The following is a 17,212-nucleotide window of genomic DNA, read 5'->3' on the forward strand; positions in this document are numbered from 1 at the left end:
GTTCATAATAAACATAAGACATCGGAACAGGAGGAGGCCATTCAGCCCCTCAAGCTTGCTCCACCATTCCACAGGATCATGGCTGATCCGACATCTCTCACATCCACTTTCCTGCCCTTTCCCCTTGATTCCCTTACTGATCAAAAATCTATCTATCTCGGCTTTAAAAATACACGAGGACTCTGCCCCCTCAGCTCTCTGTGGCAAAGAGTTCCAAAGACTCGGGAGAAGATTCTCCTCATCTCAAATTGGTGCCCTTTATTCTGAGGCTCTGCTCTCTGGTCCTAGACTCTCCCATGAGGGGAAACATCCTCTCAGCATTTACCCTGTCAAACCCCTTAAGGATCCGATATGTTTCAATGAGATCACCTCTCATTCTTCTAAACTCCAATGAGTAGAGTCTCAACCTGTTTAACCTTTCCTCATAAGACAATCCCGGGATCATCTTAGTGAACCTTCTCTGAACTGCCTCCAATAAAATAACATCTTTCCTTAAATTAGTCGACAGGAACTGCTCTCAGTGTTCCAGATGTGGTCTCACCAGCACCCTGCACAGCTGCAGCAAGACTTCCCCACTCTTATCCTCCAACCCCCTTAAAATAAGGGCCAACATTCCATTAGCCTTCCTGATTACCTGCTGTACCTAAGGGGGGTTAGTGGGGGACAGTTCACATTTGGAACTTGAATTAAACAAGTCACTTTGGTTCTGATTCCTCCGCCCCTGATGTGGTGCTATGAATCTGGCACAATGGATTGTACAGTAAGAAGGTTAGAGACTTCTTACTGTGCTTATCCCAGTCCAACACCGACATCTCCACAACATGGATTGCAAGCAGAGTAAAGGAATTTTCTTACCATTTTCTTTGGGATTGTCAAGCCCACAGTAGACTATTTGAGAAAAACTATTTGTTTTCAATTACAGAAAGAATGATCGATTAAGAAATGCTCCAAATGGTAGTTTATTGGAACCAGTCTTTTTCTGTCTCAGATAGAACTTCAGAAAACAGCAAAAACATGACATGATTTTTAATTCATAGAAATATTTTTGTTTCAACCTTCAGACGGAGTTTATGGTGCAAATCTTGCTGCAACCAGAACGGTGGAAGCATTTGTTTCAGATTTTGCCAGTTTCCTGCCTGCCACCCTCGCTGCTTTCACCAACTCTCACCAACTTTTACAGATGCATCATAGAAAACATCCTTTCTGGTTGTATCACAGCTTGGTCTGGGTTCCTGCTCTGCCCAAGACCGCAAGGAACTACAAAAGGTCGTGAAAGTAGCCCAATCCATCACGCAAACCAGCCTCCCATCCATTGACTCTGTCTACGCTTCCCGCTGCCTTGGCAAAGCAGCCAGCATAATTAAGGACCCCACACACCCCGGACATTCTCTCTTCCACCTTCTTCTATCGGGAATAAGATGCAAAAGTCTGAGGTCACGTACCGACCGACTCAAAAACACTTCTTCCCTGCTGCTGTCAGACTTCTGAATGGATTTACCTGGCATTAAGTTGATCTTTCTCTACACCCTAGCTATGACTGTAACACTACATTCTGCACTCTCTCCTTTCCTTCTCTATGAATGGTATGCTTTGTCTGTATAGCGCGAGAAACAATACTTTTCATTGTATACTAATACATGTGACAATAATAAATCAAATCAAAATCTTTGCTGGATTATTGTTCCAAACTCTGAGTCAGATTCAGTCGTACGATTTCTTGGGATCGTACTGTGCGTGGTAGGCTTTTTTTTTCTTGGAACATTGAGATACCTCGGAATGGAAGAAATTAGATTCTGGAATGTTCCAGGCCAATCATTCACTATTAAACTCGGAGAGCGCACTTCTGCCTCTGCCGCTACAGCATCTTCTTCCCTTTTCCGTCTCACGATACTAACCTCAAACCAAATCTTATTCTCACTGATTACCTGCTCCACCTGCTGAGGAGTTGAGGGGAAAAGAACAAGAGAAACAAAGAATAGACGGAAAATTAATCCAAAGTGAGGGATAATTTGAGTATTTTTTAAAATTCACTTATGGGACATGGGCGTCGCTGGCTGGGCCAGTATTTATTGCCCATCCCTAGTTGCCCTCGGAGGGCATTTGAGATTCAACCACATTGCTGTGGCTCTGGAGTCACATGTAGGCCAGACCAGGTAAGGACGGCAGATTTCCTTCCCTAAAGGACATTAGTGACCCAGATGGGTTTTTTCGACAATGGTTTCATGGTCATCAGTAGATTCTTAATTCCAGATATTTTTTTATTGAATTCAAATTCCTGCCATGGCGGGATTCGAACCCGGGTCCCCAGAACATTAGCTGGGTTTCTGAATTAATAGTCGAGTGATAAAACCACTAGGCTACTGCCTTCCCAGTAAGCAATACTCCTTCCCTCGCTGCTTGCCTGCATGTTTGTGCAGTGTCGCCATAACCTGAACTAGATTCCAGAGGAATGGCTGTGCACACGGATAAGCACTCTTCCTGCCACTCTCCAGCAGCTCGAAGGAAGTTCACAGCTTCTCCGTTGGAAATATATCATGGAATGGGATCAATTTGCTGGCAGTGGGGTGGGGGGGAGGGGAGGTTAACACTGTAGCACAGTGATTTCTACACCAATCATTTACTAAGGTAGCAAAGAGCTTGTTTTAAATGATGGAGTAAAATATCTATGCAGCTAACTTTGCGCCAGGGGGGCGGAGGGGAGAGGAGGGGGGCAGGGGGAACGGGAGGTCACATCAAATAGGGAAGCCAATGGTGTAATAGTATTATCACTGGACTAATAATGCTCTGGGGACCCGGGTTCAAATCCCACCACAGCAGATGGCGAAATTTGGATTCAATAAAAAAATCTGGGATCAGAAGTTTACTACAGTGCAGAAGGAGGCCATTCGACCCATCGAGTCTGCACCAACCACAATCCCACCCAGGCCCTGTCCCCATAATCCCATGCATTTACCTCAGCTAGTCCCCCTGATACTAAGGGGCAATTTAGCATGGCCAATCCACCCACCCCGCACATTTTTAGAATGTGGGAGGAAACCGGAGCACCCGGAGGAAACCCACACAGACACGGGGAGAACACAGACAATGACCCAAGCCGGGAATCGAACCTAGGTCTCTGGTGCTGGGAGGCAGCAGTGCTAACCACTGTGCCACTGTGCCACCCTACTGATGACCATGAAACCACTGTCGATTGTCAGAAAAATCCATCTGGTTTACTAATGTCCTTTCGGGAAGGAAATCTGCCGTCCTTACCCGGTCTGGACTACATGTGACTCCAGGGCCACAGCAATGTGGTTGACTCTCAAATGCCCCATTGAAATGGCTGAGTGAGACACTCAGTTCAAGGGCAACGAGGAATGGGCAACAAATGCTGGCCCAGCCAGTGACACCTGCACCCTCATGAATAAAAAAACCTCACAGGACTGGCCAGGAGAAAGGGTCAATCGGTGTACAGGAGGAATGGGAGGAGGAATGAAGCCAGGCAGGGTAACAGCAGCTCTGGGTACAGGACATAATACTTGACAAAAATTCCACCTAACCAGCACTCCAGTGTTAAACCTGCAGTTTCGCACCTTCAGGCAAATTTAAACCCAGGACATTGGTGATTAGGATTAAAATTAGACTTTTAAACAGATATGTTTTACTGAGTTTTCACCAAAATAACTTTGTCAATCTTTCAGATACAGTTGGAAATGTCACGCTTTTTCCAGGTCTAACTTTTCTCTTTGTTTTGCCTCACACTCACAGTGAATGGTGACTGGGAAGAAGGATCATCAATGTTTGCTCGCCCTCTCGAACAGCCTCATTCCTTGAGATTGGGATTCAGTGGAAAGAAGCAAGAAGGTGTATTAAAGGATTAGAGATGATGGGAACACACAGATTGAGCACACTCCTGTTATTTTCCAGAGCCTGTCACCATTCCTGTCTCATTGCGCTGAGTTGGAAGGAGCAGCTTTAGCTGGAGTGCTCGGTATAATCTGTGGGTAATAGGTTCTGTGGATACAGCCCCAACTATAGTTCACTTTCGACATTACTGAGACTCTCTCCTAGAACCATTCCTGTCACTGTCCACCGTCTCCTTCCCGGCCGATTCCTGCGACAGACTCTTCTGTGAACTATCATTCATCGTACTCTGTGAGCTGTCAGTGGAAGGGTTTACAGGAGCTGAAAGAGAGAGACATCGGTAACAACTGTGTTTGCATTTTAATTCCATGGAAACATCTGAGTGCGTGTCTGTGTAGGAGTACATGTGTGTGTGTGTAACTGTATATGTGTAAGTACATGTGTGTGTGCACCTACGTCTATGTGTTTCTGTGTGAGCATATGTATGTGTACCTGTGTGTGAATACTTGTGTATGTGAGTATGCTTGTAAGTATTTTTCTATATGTATGTACATGTGTGTGTGTGTGTGTGTGTGTGCACGTGTGCGTGCGTGCGTGTGTGTGTGTGTGTGTGTGCACGTGTGCGTGTGAGTGTGAGTGTGTGTGTGTGAGCGAAAGAGAGGAATCTTTAATATATGATAATCCCTGTATTTTACAATTCAATCTAAGTTTAGTTTGAGCCCATGACGAGACTTTGATGAGACTGAATTATTCAAAGTCACAGAGTCATCGAATCCCTAAAGTGCAGAAGGAGGCCATTCAGCCCATCGACCACAGTCCCACCCACGCCCCATCTGCATAACTCCATGCATTTACTCTGCTAATGCTCCTGACACTAAGGCACAATTTAGCATGGCCAATCAACCTAACCCACACATCTTTGGAGAGTGGGAGGAAACCGGAGCACCCGGAGGAAACCCACGCAGACACGGGGAGAACGTGCAAACTCCACATAGACAGTGAATGGTATAGATAGGGTGAACAGTGGGAAGCTTTTTCCCAGGTCGGAGGTGACGATCACGAGGGGTCACGGGCTCAAGCTGAGAGGGGCGAAGTATAACTCAGACATCAGAGGGACGTTTTTTACACAGAGGGTGGTGGGGGCCTGGAATGCGCTGCCAAGTAGGGTGGTGGAGGCAGGCACGCTGACATCGTTTAAGACTTACCTGGATAGTCACATGAGCAGCCTGGGAATGGAGGGAAACAAACGATTGGTCTAGTTGGACCAAGGAGCGGCACAGGCTTGGAGGGCCGAAGGGCCTGTTTCCTGTGCTGTACTGTTCTTTGTTCTTTGACCCAAGCTGGGAATCGAACCCGGATCTATCACGCTGTGAGACAGCAGTGCTAACCACTGTGCCACCGTGCCACCCATAAAAGTCTGTGCTCCGTGTGAGGATCGAACTCACGACCTTCAGATTATGAGATTGACGCGCTATCTACTGCGCTAACAGGACTCTCCTACACGACTGCCCAGGTGCCACTGGTACAGTCGTTATTTTTATTTTTATAATGGGATATGGTCAGCATTTGTTACCCATTTCTAATGCCCTTGAGAAGGTATTGGTGAATCTCTTTGGACGCAGAGCCCATCTGTCTCAACTTCCATTTTGCTGGAATGGTCTGGTACAACAGTGTGTCTCGCCTGGCCATTGCAGAGGGTAATTGTGGCTGTGGCTCTGGAGTTACATGTAGACCAGGCCGGGTAAGGATGGCAGATTTCCTTTCCTAAAGGACATTAGTGACCCAGATGGGTTTTTCTGACAATCAACAATGGTTTCACGGTAACAGTTATTGAGGCTAGCTTTCAATTCCAGATTTTCATTAATTAGTTGAGATTAAATTTGAATCCACGTCCCCAGAACGTTAGTCTGGCCATAGTCACATGATCACTACACCACCATCCCCCCTTTAATGGTGACAAGCTGTCTGGTTGCAGAGTTACCACTGAGAATGTGGAAGAGAGATCCAATAATGCACTAGCCAAGTTTCAGACAGATACAGCACTCACATTGCAATAACCTCTAACTCAAAACGAGATGATTTCTCAGATAGCATGCCATCATTCATATATCAGGAGATATATATAAATAACAGACTATTCCACAGTTTGATTTCACATTGCACAGGTAGCCCATTAAATTTAGCATTGACTACACAAAACAAGTCTCCTGGTCCTGATGGAATGCACCCCAGGGTACTGAAAGAGATGGCGGGGGAAATAGCAAATGCACTAGTGGTAATTTACCAAAATTCACTGGACTCTGGGGTGGTTTCTGCAGATTGGAAAACAGCAAATGAGAAGCCACTGTTTAAAAAAGGAGGTAGACAAAAGGCGGGTAACTATAGGCCGATTAGCTTAACTTCTGTAGTAGGGAAAATGCTTGAATCTATCATCAAGGAAGAAATAGCGAGACATCTGGATAGAAATTGTCCCATTGGCCAGACACAGCATGAGTTCATGAAAGGTAGGTCATGTTTAAGTGGAATTTAGTGGAATTCTTTGAGGACATTATGAGTGCAGTGGGCAATGAGGAACCGATGGATATGGTGTATCTGGATTTCCAGAAGGCATTCGACAAGGTGCCACACTAAAGGCTTCTGCATAAGATAAAGGTGTTACGTGTAATATATTAGCATGGATACAGGATTGGTTAACTAGCAGAAAGCAAAGAATGAGGGTAAAGGGTGTTTTTCTGGTTGGCGATCAGTGACGAGTGGTGTTCCTCAGGGATCAGTGTTGGGACCGCAATTGTTTACGATTTACATAGATGATTTGGAGTTGGGGACCAAGTGTAGTGTGTCAAAATTTGCAGACGACACTAAGATGAGTAAGAAGATTAACAACACCAGGTTAAAGTCCAACAGGTTTATTTGGTAGCAAATGCCACTAACTTTCGGAGCGCTGCCCCTTCATCAGGTGGAGTGGAGATCTGCTCCACCTGACGAAGGGGCAGCGCTCCGAAAGCTAGTGGCATTTGCTACCAAATAAACCTGTTGGGCTTTAACCTGGTGTTGTTAAACTTCTTACTGTGTTTACCCCAGTCCAACGCCAGCATCTCCACAACATGACTAAGATGAGTGGCAGAGCAAAGTATGCAGATTTTCAGCGTCCTCTGCAAAGGGATATAGATAGTCTAACTGAGTGGGCGAGGGTCTGGCAGATGGAGTACAATGTTGGTAAATGTGAGGTCATCCATTTTGGTAGGAATAACAGCAAAATGGATTATTATTTAAGTGGTAAAAAATTGCTGCATGCTGCTGTGCAGAGGGACCTGGGTGTCCTTGTGCAGGAATCTCAAAAATTTGGTTTGCAGGTGCAACAGGTAATTAAGAAGGCAAATGGAATTTTGTCCTTCATTGCTAGAGGGATGGAGTTTAAAAACAGGGAGGTTATGTTGCAGCTGGTGAGGCCACACCTGGAGTACTGTGTACAGTTTTGGTCTCCTTACTTGAGAAAGGATATACTGGCACTGGAGGGGGTGCAGAGGAGATTCACGAGGTTAATTCCAGAGTTGAGGGGTTGGCTTATGAGGAGAGACTGAGTAGACTGGGACTATACTCATTGGAATTCAGAAGAATGAGGGGGGATCTTATAGAAACATAAAAGATTATGAAGGGAATAGATAAGGTAGAAGCAGGAAGGTTGTTTCCACTGGCGGGTGAAACTAGAACTAGGGGGCATAGCCTCAAAATAAGGGGGAGCAGATTTAGGACTGAGTTGAGAATTTGTGTTAGAAGGCTTGGTGAGGCCCTCACAGTTAATTATCTGGAAGTGATGTGGAACGCTGTGCTTCCTCTACACAATGTGGGTACAGCCCCGGCCAGAGTTCACTTTCCACCTTACAGAGAGTCTCTCCTGGAAACATTACCATCACTGTCCACCTTCTCCTTCTCCAATTCACGTGATACACTCGTCTGTGAACTATCATTCAGTGTACTCTGGGAACTGTCAGTGGGAAGGTCTACAGGAGCTGGAAGAGAGAGGCATCGGTATAAACAGTAACTGCATTATCATCCCGTCGTTACTAAGACCCCTTCCCAGCTCCCTCACACAGCCAGACTCTGCCCTGTCTCTCCCCTCGCCCATCCTTCTGATACTTGACTATTCCAAGCCACGTCTGGATACCTCCTACCCTCCAAAGCTCTGCTGTCCCATGTCCCAACTCACACCGAGTCTTGTTCTCCCCTCGCCCCTCTCCTCGCTGACTTATTCCACCTGCACCTCGATATTGAAATTCTCACCCTTATTCTCAAATTTCTCCGTCATCTCACCTCTCCCCAACTTGCAACCTCCTCCAGTCCCACAGCCTCCAAGATATCTGAAAATTCAACCCTAGAATTCTGGTCTCTTGAACATCCCAGATTTTAATCACTCCATCATTGGAGGCCTTGATTTCAGCTGCCGAAGCCCCAAGTTCTGGAATTCCTGGCCGAAAGGAGAGGAAGAGAAGGAGAGAGACAGGAGAGGGGGGTGGGGGGGGGAGGTGTGGGGGGAGGAGGTGGGGTGTTGGAGAGGGAGAGAGACGGGGAGAGAGAGAGGGAAAGAGGGGCAAGAGAGAGAGGGAGAGAGAGGGGAGAGAGGGGGAGAGAGAGAGAAAGGGAGAGAGAGAGAGAGGGAGAGAGGAGGAGAGAAGGAGCGAGTGAGAGGGAGAGAAGAGTAGAGAGGGGAGAGAGAGAGGGAGAGAGGAGGAGAGAGAGAGAAAGGGAGAGAGAGAGAGAGAGGGAGAGAGGAGGAGAGAAGGAGAGAGCGAGAGGGAGAGAAGAGTAGAGAGGGGAGAGAGAGGGAGAGATGGAGAGAGAGAGAGAAGGAGAGAGGAGAAGAGAGAGAGGGAGAGAGGAGGAAGAAGGGGAGAGAGAGAGGGAAAGAGGAGGAGAGAGGAGAGAGGGGGAGAGAGGGGGAGAAAGGGGGAGAGAGGGAGAGAGAGAGGGAGAGAGGAGGGGGAGAGAGAGAGGGGGACAGAGAGAAGGGGGATAGAGAGAGAAGGGGAGAGAGAAGGGGGAGAGAGAGAAGGGGAGAGAGAGAAGGGTGAGAGAGAAGGGGTGAGGAGAAGGGGGAGAGAGAGAAGGGGCGAGAGAGAAGGGGGAGAGGAGAAGGGGCGAGAGAAGGGGAGAGAGAGAAGGAAAGAGAAGGGAGAGAGAAGGGGGAGAGAGAGAAGGGGCGAGAGAGGAAGGGGGAGAGAGAGAAGGAAAAGAGAAGGGAGAGAGAAGGGGGAGAGAGAGAGAGGGGGAGAGAGAGAGAAGGAGAGAGAGGAGGAGGAGAGAAGGAGGAGAGAGAGAGAAGGGGAGAGAGAGAAGGAAAAGAGGAGGGAGAGAGAGGGGGAGAGAGAGAGGAGCGAGAAGAAGTGGGAGAGGCAGGGATAGAGGTGTTTTAATGGGTGGAATTTGTGGTTGGAGGTTTTGGTGAGGCCCTCACAATTATTGAGCTGGAAGTGAGAAAGCAGGTTGAGATGAGTACACAGTTTAACATGGGAATGATCCTCTGGAAAGTGCGTGAATGCATTATCTCACCCCGACACACGACAATCAGACACACCGAACAGCATGCATTTACAGCCATACAGTCATCGAGGTTTACAGCATGGAAACAGGCCCTTTGGCCCAACCTGGTCATGTCGCCCTTTCTTTTATACCCCTAAGCTAGTCCCAATTGCCCGCATTTGGCCCATATCCCTCTATACCCATCTTACCCATGTAACTATCTAAATGCTTTTTAAAAGATAAAATTGTACCCGCCTCTACTACTACCTCTGGCAGCTTGTTCCAGACACTCACCACTCTCTGTGTGAAAAAATTGCCCTCTGGACACTTTTGTATCTCTCCCCTCTCACCTTTAACCAATGACCTCTAGTTTTAGACTATGAGAGAGAGAGAAAGGGAAAGAGAGAGAGAGAGAGAGGAGGGGGGGAGAGAGAAGAATATCTTTGGGAAAAGATATTGACTATCTAGCTGATCTAGCCCCTCATTATTTTATCGACCTCTATAAGATCACCCCTCAGCCTTCTACGCTCCAGAGAAAAAAGCCCCAGTCTATCCAGCCTCTCCTTATAACTCAATCCATCAAGTCACGGTAGCATCCTCGTAAATTTGCTGTCTTTACCTCCCCGATACCCTCCGAACTCATTAGAAAAGTGTGGGTTTGTCTGGAGGTTTGAGGGATTAACTGGAGTGTAATGTTAAACAGTGCGCACATACCCGCATTATCTGCTGCTGCCTCTCCTGCTGACCTCACTGTCTCAGCCTCCAGTTCTGTGTAAAGCAACAAGAGTCAGAAAGATCAAATATTATAACCATACAGGCAAAGCTTAGGATATGTCACAGGAGACAGGATAACTCCATCAAACTCTGCCCGTGATCCTGGGAGCACTCTCTGGAATCTCAGCGTGTTTCTGCCATTGACACTAGCGTTGGCGTGGGGTTGTGGATTCTCTGCTGATTCACGGACTTGTTGACAGAGACCATAGCTGCCGCTGGCTCGTTCCAGCACTGAGTTCACCCTCGACTGTTTCCTACAGCCCCCATCACTCTGAACTAACTGGCCCTGGAATGTTAAAGCCCCAGTGGACACCAGTTACAGTGCAGCATTCGAATGACCAGATATACCCGCATGTGAAAAACCCAATCCCACCTCAAAGGCAACCATGACTTTCTGCTTTAAAACGGTGCAAATTTTCAAATACGTCATGCAAAAGTCTGCAAAAGTCAACCTCAATTTGTCAGGGACTTCTTCAGGCTACCCCATCCCCCCATTCCCCCCTCCCAATATCCTCCCCCCCCCCCCCCCCCCCCCCCCCCCCCCCCCCCCCCGCCCTCCTCCCCGCTCCCTGATACCTCTGGAGCCTCCTTCACTGAGAAAAGATGACAGTTGAAGATGCAATCCAGGAACCTGGCAGCGTTCATAGAATCATACAGTTCAGAAGAGGCCCTTCAGCCCATCGAGACTGCACCCGACACATTAGAAACCCCTGAATTCCCACCTAATCCCATTTAACCAACACTTGGCCCCATAGCCCTGAATGTTATGATGTGCCAAGTGCTCATCCAGGTACTTTTCAAAGGATGTGAGGCAACCCGCACATTCCAGATAGTCACTGGGTAAAAAAGATTTTCCTCACATCCCCCCTAAACCTCCAGTCCCTCACCTTGAACCTATGTCCCCTTGTGACTGACCCTTCAACTCAGGGGAACAGCTGCTCTTATCCACCCTGTCCATGTCCCTCATAATCTTGTAACCTCGATCAGGTCGCCCCTCAGTCTTCTCTGCTCCAGAGAAAACAACCCAAGCCTATCCAACCTGTCACCGTAACTTAACTATTCCGTCCCAGGCAGCATCCTGGTGAATCTCCTCTGCACCCCCTCCAGTGCAATCACATCCTTCCTATAATGCAGTGACCAGAACTGCACACAGTGCTCCAGCTGTGGCCTCCCCAAAGTTCTATACAACTCCAACATGACCTCTCTGCTTTTGATAAAGGCGAGTGTCCCATATGCCTTTTTCACCACCCTATTAACCTGCCTTTCCGCCTTCAGAGATCTGTGGACAAACACGCCAAGATCCCTTTGTTCCACAGAATTTCCCAGTGTCCTGTGATCTGCTTGTCCACCTGAATTTCCATACTCCCTGAGGTGGCACAACCCCAACCAAACGAGCTGCCAATCTCACCCCTGCCACAGCCAGCCCGGCAACTGCAGGGCGCCACCTGTCTGACCGTGGCAGGCCAGACTTCGCCAGGAGACATCCGTGTCGTGGCAGCAACCTAGGGGCAGCCGGCCAATCAGGGGACTCAGTTAGATAGCCAATCCATGCACAGGATGTTGTGTGGCCCCAAATCGAGCACGCACGCACGCACACACACACACACACACACTCACGCAAACCCCTCGAAAATGTTTCTTGTCCAAACATTGATTCTTAACTTTTTGCCCAAGATGAGTCTCAAAAATTCATCTTTTATGTGGGTGTAACTGGTGCTGAATAATTTAGACATTACTCTTCAACCCAACCTCTACATCAATTATAAATTACATGCCAGAACATATTATTTGAATCGTCGATAGTCACAGGTGAGGTGCCTGAATATTGGAGAGTGGCAAATGTTGTGCCTTTGTTTAAAAAGGGCTGCAGGGAAAAGCCTGGGAACTACAGGCCGGTGAGCCTCACATGTCTGGTGGGTAAGTTGTTGGAAGGTATTTTGAGAGACAGGGTCTACAGGCATTTAGAGATGCAAGGACTGATGAGGGACAGTCAGCATGGCTTTGTGAGTGGAAACTCATGTCTCACAAATTTGGTTGAGCTTTTTGAAGGGGTAACTGTGGTGAACCACTGTTACTACATGTATGTGCCTGGACACATCCATGCTGCACCTGGCCCGAGACTCCTCCCTTTCCACCTGAGACCCCTCCCTTTCCACCCAGAGTGGGGTATAAAGGTGATGGTCCCTCCTCCTTGCCTCAGTCTAGACCAGGTCAGCTACAAGGGTGTGCCCCTGTTCTCTGTGAATAAAAGCCTATTAGTTTCCCTCACTCTCAGAAGTCTTCGCGTCGTAATTGATAGTGCATCAATTTTATTCACAGAGAAAAAAAAACCAGAATGGAGCAACTTTTAAAGCCTGATACTCTCAATTTAGATCCGCAAGCGCCGGGGGCAGCCAACAGCTTTAATCACTGGTTGAAGTGCTTCGAAGCCTTCCTCGGAGCCTCCACGGCCGTCCGGTCCGATGCAGACAAGCTGCACGTGCTCAACGCCCGGGTAAGCAACGCAGTTTTCGCCACCATCTGTGACGCAGAAACGTACGCAGATGCGCTAGCGCTCTTAAAGAGCCAATACAGCCAACAGACGAACGAAGTCTACGCCAGGCATCTGCTAGCTACCCGTAAACAACGGCCGGGAGAATCAAACGCACAGTTCCTCCGTGAACTACGTGCGCTCGGCAGGGCTTGTAACTGCAAGGCCATATCCGCTGCACAGTATAGAGAGGACTTGATCTGCGATGCCTACGTTACGGGCATCGCATCCAACTACATTCGACAGCGCCTGCTAGAACAAGGTGGGCTAGATCTTCCAAAAACTGTAGCACTTGCTGAATCCCTCGAAGTAGCATCACGTAATCTCGAGGCATACGCGCCCGATCACGCGACATCGTGGGCCTCACGGCCACCATCATCCCAGTACCTAGAGGGGCCTCAGGCTTACGCCACGCAGCGCCCCACCAGTGACTTAACGGCCGCGGCCGCGGCAGCCCCGAAGTGTTATTTTTGCGGCCTAGTGAAACACCCCCGACAACGCTGCCCGACAAGGGAGGTGTTCTGCTCAGGATGTGGAAAGAAAGGCCACTACGCGAAAGTCTGCAAGGCAAAGTCAAAACCGAATAGCGCAGCATGCGACCCGAGGGAACACAAAACCCAATCGCCATCAGCCGCGTGGGAGTCAAGGGAGCCGCCATCTTGGATACCAGCGACCACGTATTAGCCCAGGGAGCCACCATTTTGGACACCATCGGGCGCGTGGGAGTCAAGGGAGCCTCCATCTTGGACGCCGGCTGATGACTCTTCGGGATCTACGGTGGCAGCGATCCAGCTGGACCAGTCTCGTCCACATCAGCTCGCCAGGCCTATGATGGACATACAGGTAAACGGCCGCGCGGGAAATTGTTTGTTTGACAGCAGGAGTACGGAGAGCTTTATCCACCCCGATACTGTGCGTCGCTACGCCCTTTCGGTACGGCCAGTCAAACAAACCATTTCCTTGGCCTCAAAGTCCCGCTCTGTGGATGTCATCGGGTACTGTGTGGTGACTCTTACGGTTTGGGGGACCGATTACGCAAATTGTAAGCTCCTGGTGCTCCCACACCTCTGCGCTCCCGTACTCTTAGGCCTCGATTTCATGACCCATCTTAAGAGCGTCACGCTACAGTACAACGGGCCCCTTTCCCCGATCTCTGTCTGCAACCCACAGTTCCTGGACTACCCACCGTGCACCACCTGCGGCCTTTCGACCCTCCAAGTCACCCCCCACCGCTATTCGAACACCTCACCCCCGAGTGTAGGCCCATTGCCACTAAGAGCAGACGGTACTGAGCGGGGGACAGGACCTTCATTAGGTCCGAGGTCCAGCGGCTCCTGAAGGAAGGGATCATTGAGGCGAGCACCAGCCCCTGGAGAGCGCAGGTGGTAGTGGTCAAAACTGGGGAGAAACACCGGATGGTCATCGATTACAGTCAGACCATCAACCGGTACACGCAGCTGGATGCGTATCCCCTTCCGCGCACATCCGACATGGTCAACCGGATTGCGCAATACCGGGTGTTCTCCACGATCGACCTCAAATCGGCCTACCACCAACTCCCCATCCGCCCGGAGGAGCGCAAATATACGGCTTTCGAGGCGGATGGCCGCCTCTACCACTTTCTTAGGGTTCCCTTCGGCGTCACCAATGGGGTCTCGGTCTTCCAGCGCGAAATGGACCGAATGGTGGACCAGAACGGGCTGCGGGCTACCTTTCCGTACCTGGATAACGTCACCATCTGCGGCCATGATCAGCAGAACCACGACGCCAACCTTAACAAATTCCTCCGTACGGCCGCTCTCCTGAATCTGACCTATAATAAGGAGAAGTGTGTCCTCCGCACTCACTGCCTCGCCATCCTGGGATATGTGGTGGAGAACGGGGTCATCGGCCCCGATCCCGACTGCATGCGCCCCCTTATGGAACTTCTCCTCCCGACCATGCTTAAAGCACTGAGGAGGTGCCTGGGCTTCTTCTCATACTACGCCCAGTGGATCCCTAATTACGCGGATAAGGCCCGTCCGCTTATCAAATCCACCCTTTTTCCCCTGTCGGGAGAGGCCCGCTCGGCCTTCAACCGCACCAAAGCGGACATCGCGAAGGCCACGATGCACGCTGTGGACGAGTCAATCCCCTTTCAGGTGGAGAGTGATGCGTCTGACTTCGCCCTGGCTGCCACCCTCAACCAGGCGGGCAGACCCGTGGCCTTCTTCTCACGAACCCTCCAGGGCTAGGAAATCCGACACTCCTCGGTCGAGAAGGAGGCTCAGGCCATCGTCGAAGCAGTGCGACACTGGCGCCACTACCTAGCTGGCCGACGGTTCACCTTGCTCACGGACCAACATGTTCAACATGTTTCATGTTCAACAACGCGCAGAGGGGCAAGATTAAGAATGATAAGATACTGAGGTGGAGGATTGAGCTCTCCACCTACAATTACAATATCTTATACCGGCTCGGGAAGCTCAATGAGCCCCCGGATGCCCTGTCTCGCGGAACATGTGCTAGCGTGCAGGTGAACCAACTACAGACTCTCCACAATGACCTCTGTCACCCGGGGGTCACCAGGCTCTACCATTTTATTAAGGCCCATAATCCACCCTATTCTGTTGAGGACGTCCGGTCTATAACCAGACCCTGTCCAGTCTGCGCAGAATGTAAGCCGCACTTCTATCGGCCGGACCGGGCACACCTCATCAAAGCCACCCGCCCCTTTGAACGCCTCAGCGTCGATTTCAAAGGGCCCCTTCCTTCTTCTGACCGCAACATCTATTTCCTCAACGTGATAGATGAGTACTCCCGATTCCCCTTTGCCATCCCCTGCTCGGACATGACCTCGACCACGGTCGTCAAGGCCCTGCACGGCCTCTTCACCCTGTTCGGGTACCCCAACTATATCCACAGCGACCGGGGATCCTCATTCATGAGCAATGAGCTGCATCAGTACCTGCTCTCCAAGGGCATAGCCTCGAGTAGGACTACCAGCTACAACCCCAGGGGTAACGGGCAGGTGGAGAGGGAGAACGCGACAGACTGGAAGGCCGTTTTACTAGCGCTACGGTCTAAAGGCCTTCCAGTCTCCCGCTGGCAAGAAGTCCTCCCCGATGCATGCACTGCATTCAATTAGGTCCCTCCTGTGTACGGCCACCAATGCCACCCCTCACGAGCGGATGTTTGCTTTCCCGAGGAAGTCCTCCGCGGGAATCCCACTACCGTCATGGCTGGCGTACCCAGGCCCAGTTCTGCTCCGGAGGCATGTACGACCCCATAAGTCGGATCCCCTAGTTGAAAAAGTCCAGCTCCTCCACCCCAACCCCCAATATGCCTATGTGACATACCACGATGGGCGGGAGGACACGGTCTCTTTGCGGGACCTGGCGCCTGCGGGTGCCCCAGAGCCCACCATGACCCCCCACCCCACACCCCTAAACCCCTCTGTTCAGGTAGCACCAGGTCCGCTTACATCTTTGCCCCTTGTACGCAGCTCGCCTGAGCCCCCAGAGTCACCACGCAGGACCAGACCAGAAGGGACGACGGCGGATTCGAGCGGCTCCACCCTGCCACCGGCAGCAACCCCCCAACCGGTACTGCGGCGGTCACAACGACTGGTCAAGCCGCCCGACAGGCTGAACCTGTGAAGGGACGACACCTCACCTCAGCTTGTGACTTTTCTATGTATATATGCTCCTGTACATATGGTTCCACCCTCCCCGCCGGACTCTTTTTAAAGGTGGGGTGAATGTGGTGAACCACTGTTACTACATGTATGTGCCTGGACACACCCATGCTGCACCTGGCCCGAGACTCCTCCCTTTCCACCCGAGACCCCTCCCTTTCCATCCAGAGTGGGGTATAAGGGTGATGGTCCCTCCTCCTTGCCTCAGTCTAGACCAGGTCAGCTACAAGGGTGTACTCCTGTTTTCTGTGAATAAAAGCCTATTAGTTTCCCTCACTCTCAGAAGTCTTCGTGTCGTAATTGATCGTGCATCAGTAACCAAGAAGGTAGATGAGGGCAGTGCAGTTGATGTTGTCTCCATGGACTTTAGCAAGGCCTTTGACAAGGTACCGCATGGTCGATTGCTGCATAAGGTTAAGTCTCTCAGGATCCAGGGTGAGGTAGCTAAATGGATACAAAATTGGCTTGATGACAGAAGGCAGGGGGTGGTTGTAGAGGGTTGATTTTCAAACTGGAGGCCTGTGACCAGCGGTGTGCCTCAGGGCTCCATGTTGGGTCCACTGTTATTTGTCATTTATATTAATGATTTGGATGAAAATATAGGAGGCATGGTTAGTAAGTTCGCAGATGACACCAAGCTTGGTGACATAGTGGACAGTGAAGAAAGTTATCTCCAATTGCAGCAGGATCTTGATCAATTGGGCCAGTGGGCTGACGAATGGCAGATGGAGTTTAATTTAGCCAAATGTGAGGTAATGCATTTTGGTAGATTGAACCAGGGCAGGACTTACTCAGTTAATGGTAGGGCGTTGGGGAGAGTTACAGAACAAAGAGATCTAGGGGTACATGTTCATAGCTCCTTGAAAGTGGAG

General features: G+C 49.9%; 1 protein-coding gene across 1 annotated transcript in view; it reads right to left on the minus strand.

Annotated features, from left to right (window-relative positions):
• Positions 1 to 3,262: 3,262 nt before the first annotated feature.
• Positions 3,263 to 17,212, minus strand: part of LOC144504001 (thioredoxin domain-containing protein 6-like) — a 65,159-nt gene continuing 51,209 nt past the window's right edge. The window contains exons 17-20 of the mRNA XM_078229149.1: positions 15,230 to 15,235; positions 10,075 to 10,128; positions 7,752 to 7,853; positions 3,263 to 4,164 (exon numbers count right to left, since the gene is read on the minus strand). Of these exons, the coding sequence (XP_078085275.1) occupies positions 4,031 to 4,164; positions 7,752 to 7,853; positions 10,075 to 10,128; positions 15,230 to 15,235 (296 nt within the window). The 3' untranslated portion in view covers positions 3,263 to 4,030. The remainder of the gene's footprint in view (positions 4,165 to 7,751; positions 7,854 to 10,074; positions 10,129 to 15,229; positions 15,236 to 17,212) is intronic.

This window comes from Mustelus asterias, chromosome 14 (genome assembly GCF_964213995.1).
Source record: "Mustelus asterias chromosome 14, sMusAst1.hap1.1, whole genome shotgun sequence".
Taxonomy (NCBI): domain Eukaryota; kingdom Metazoa; phylum Chordata; class Chondrichthyes; order Carcharhiniformes; family Triakidae; genus Mustelus; species Mustelus asterias.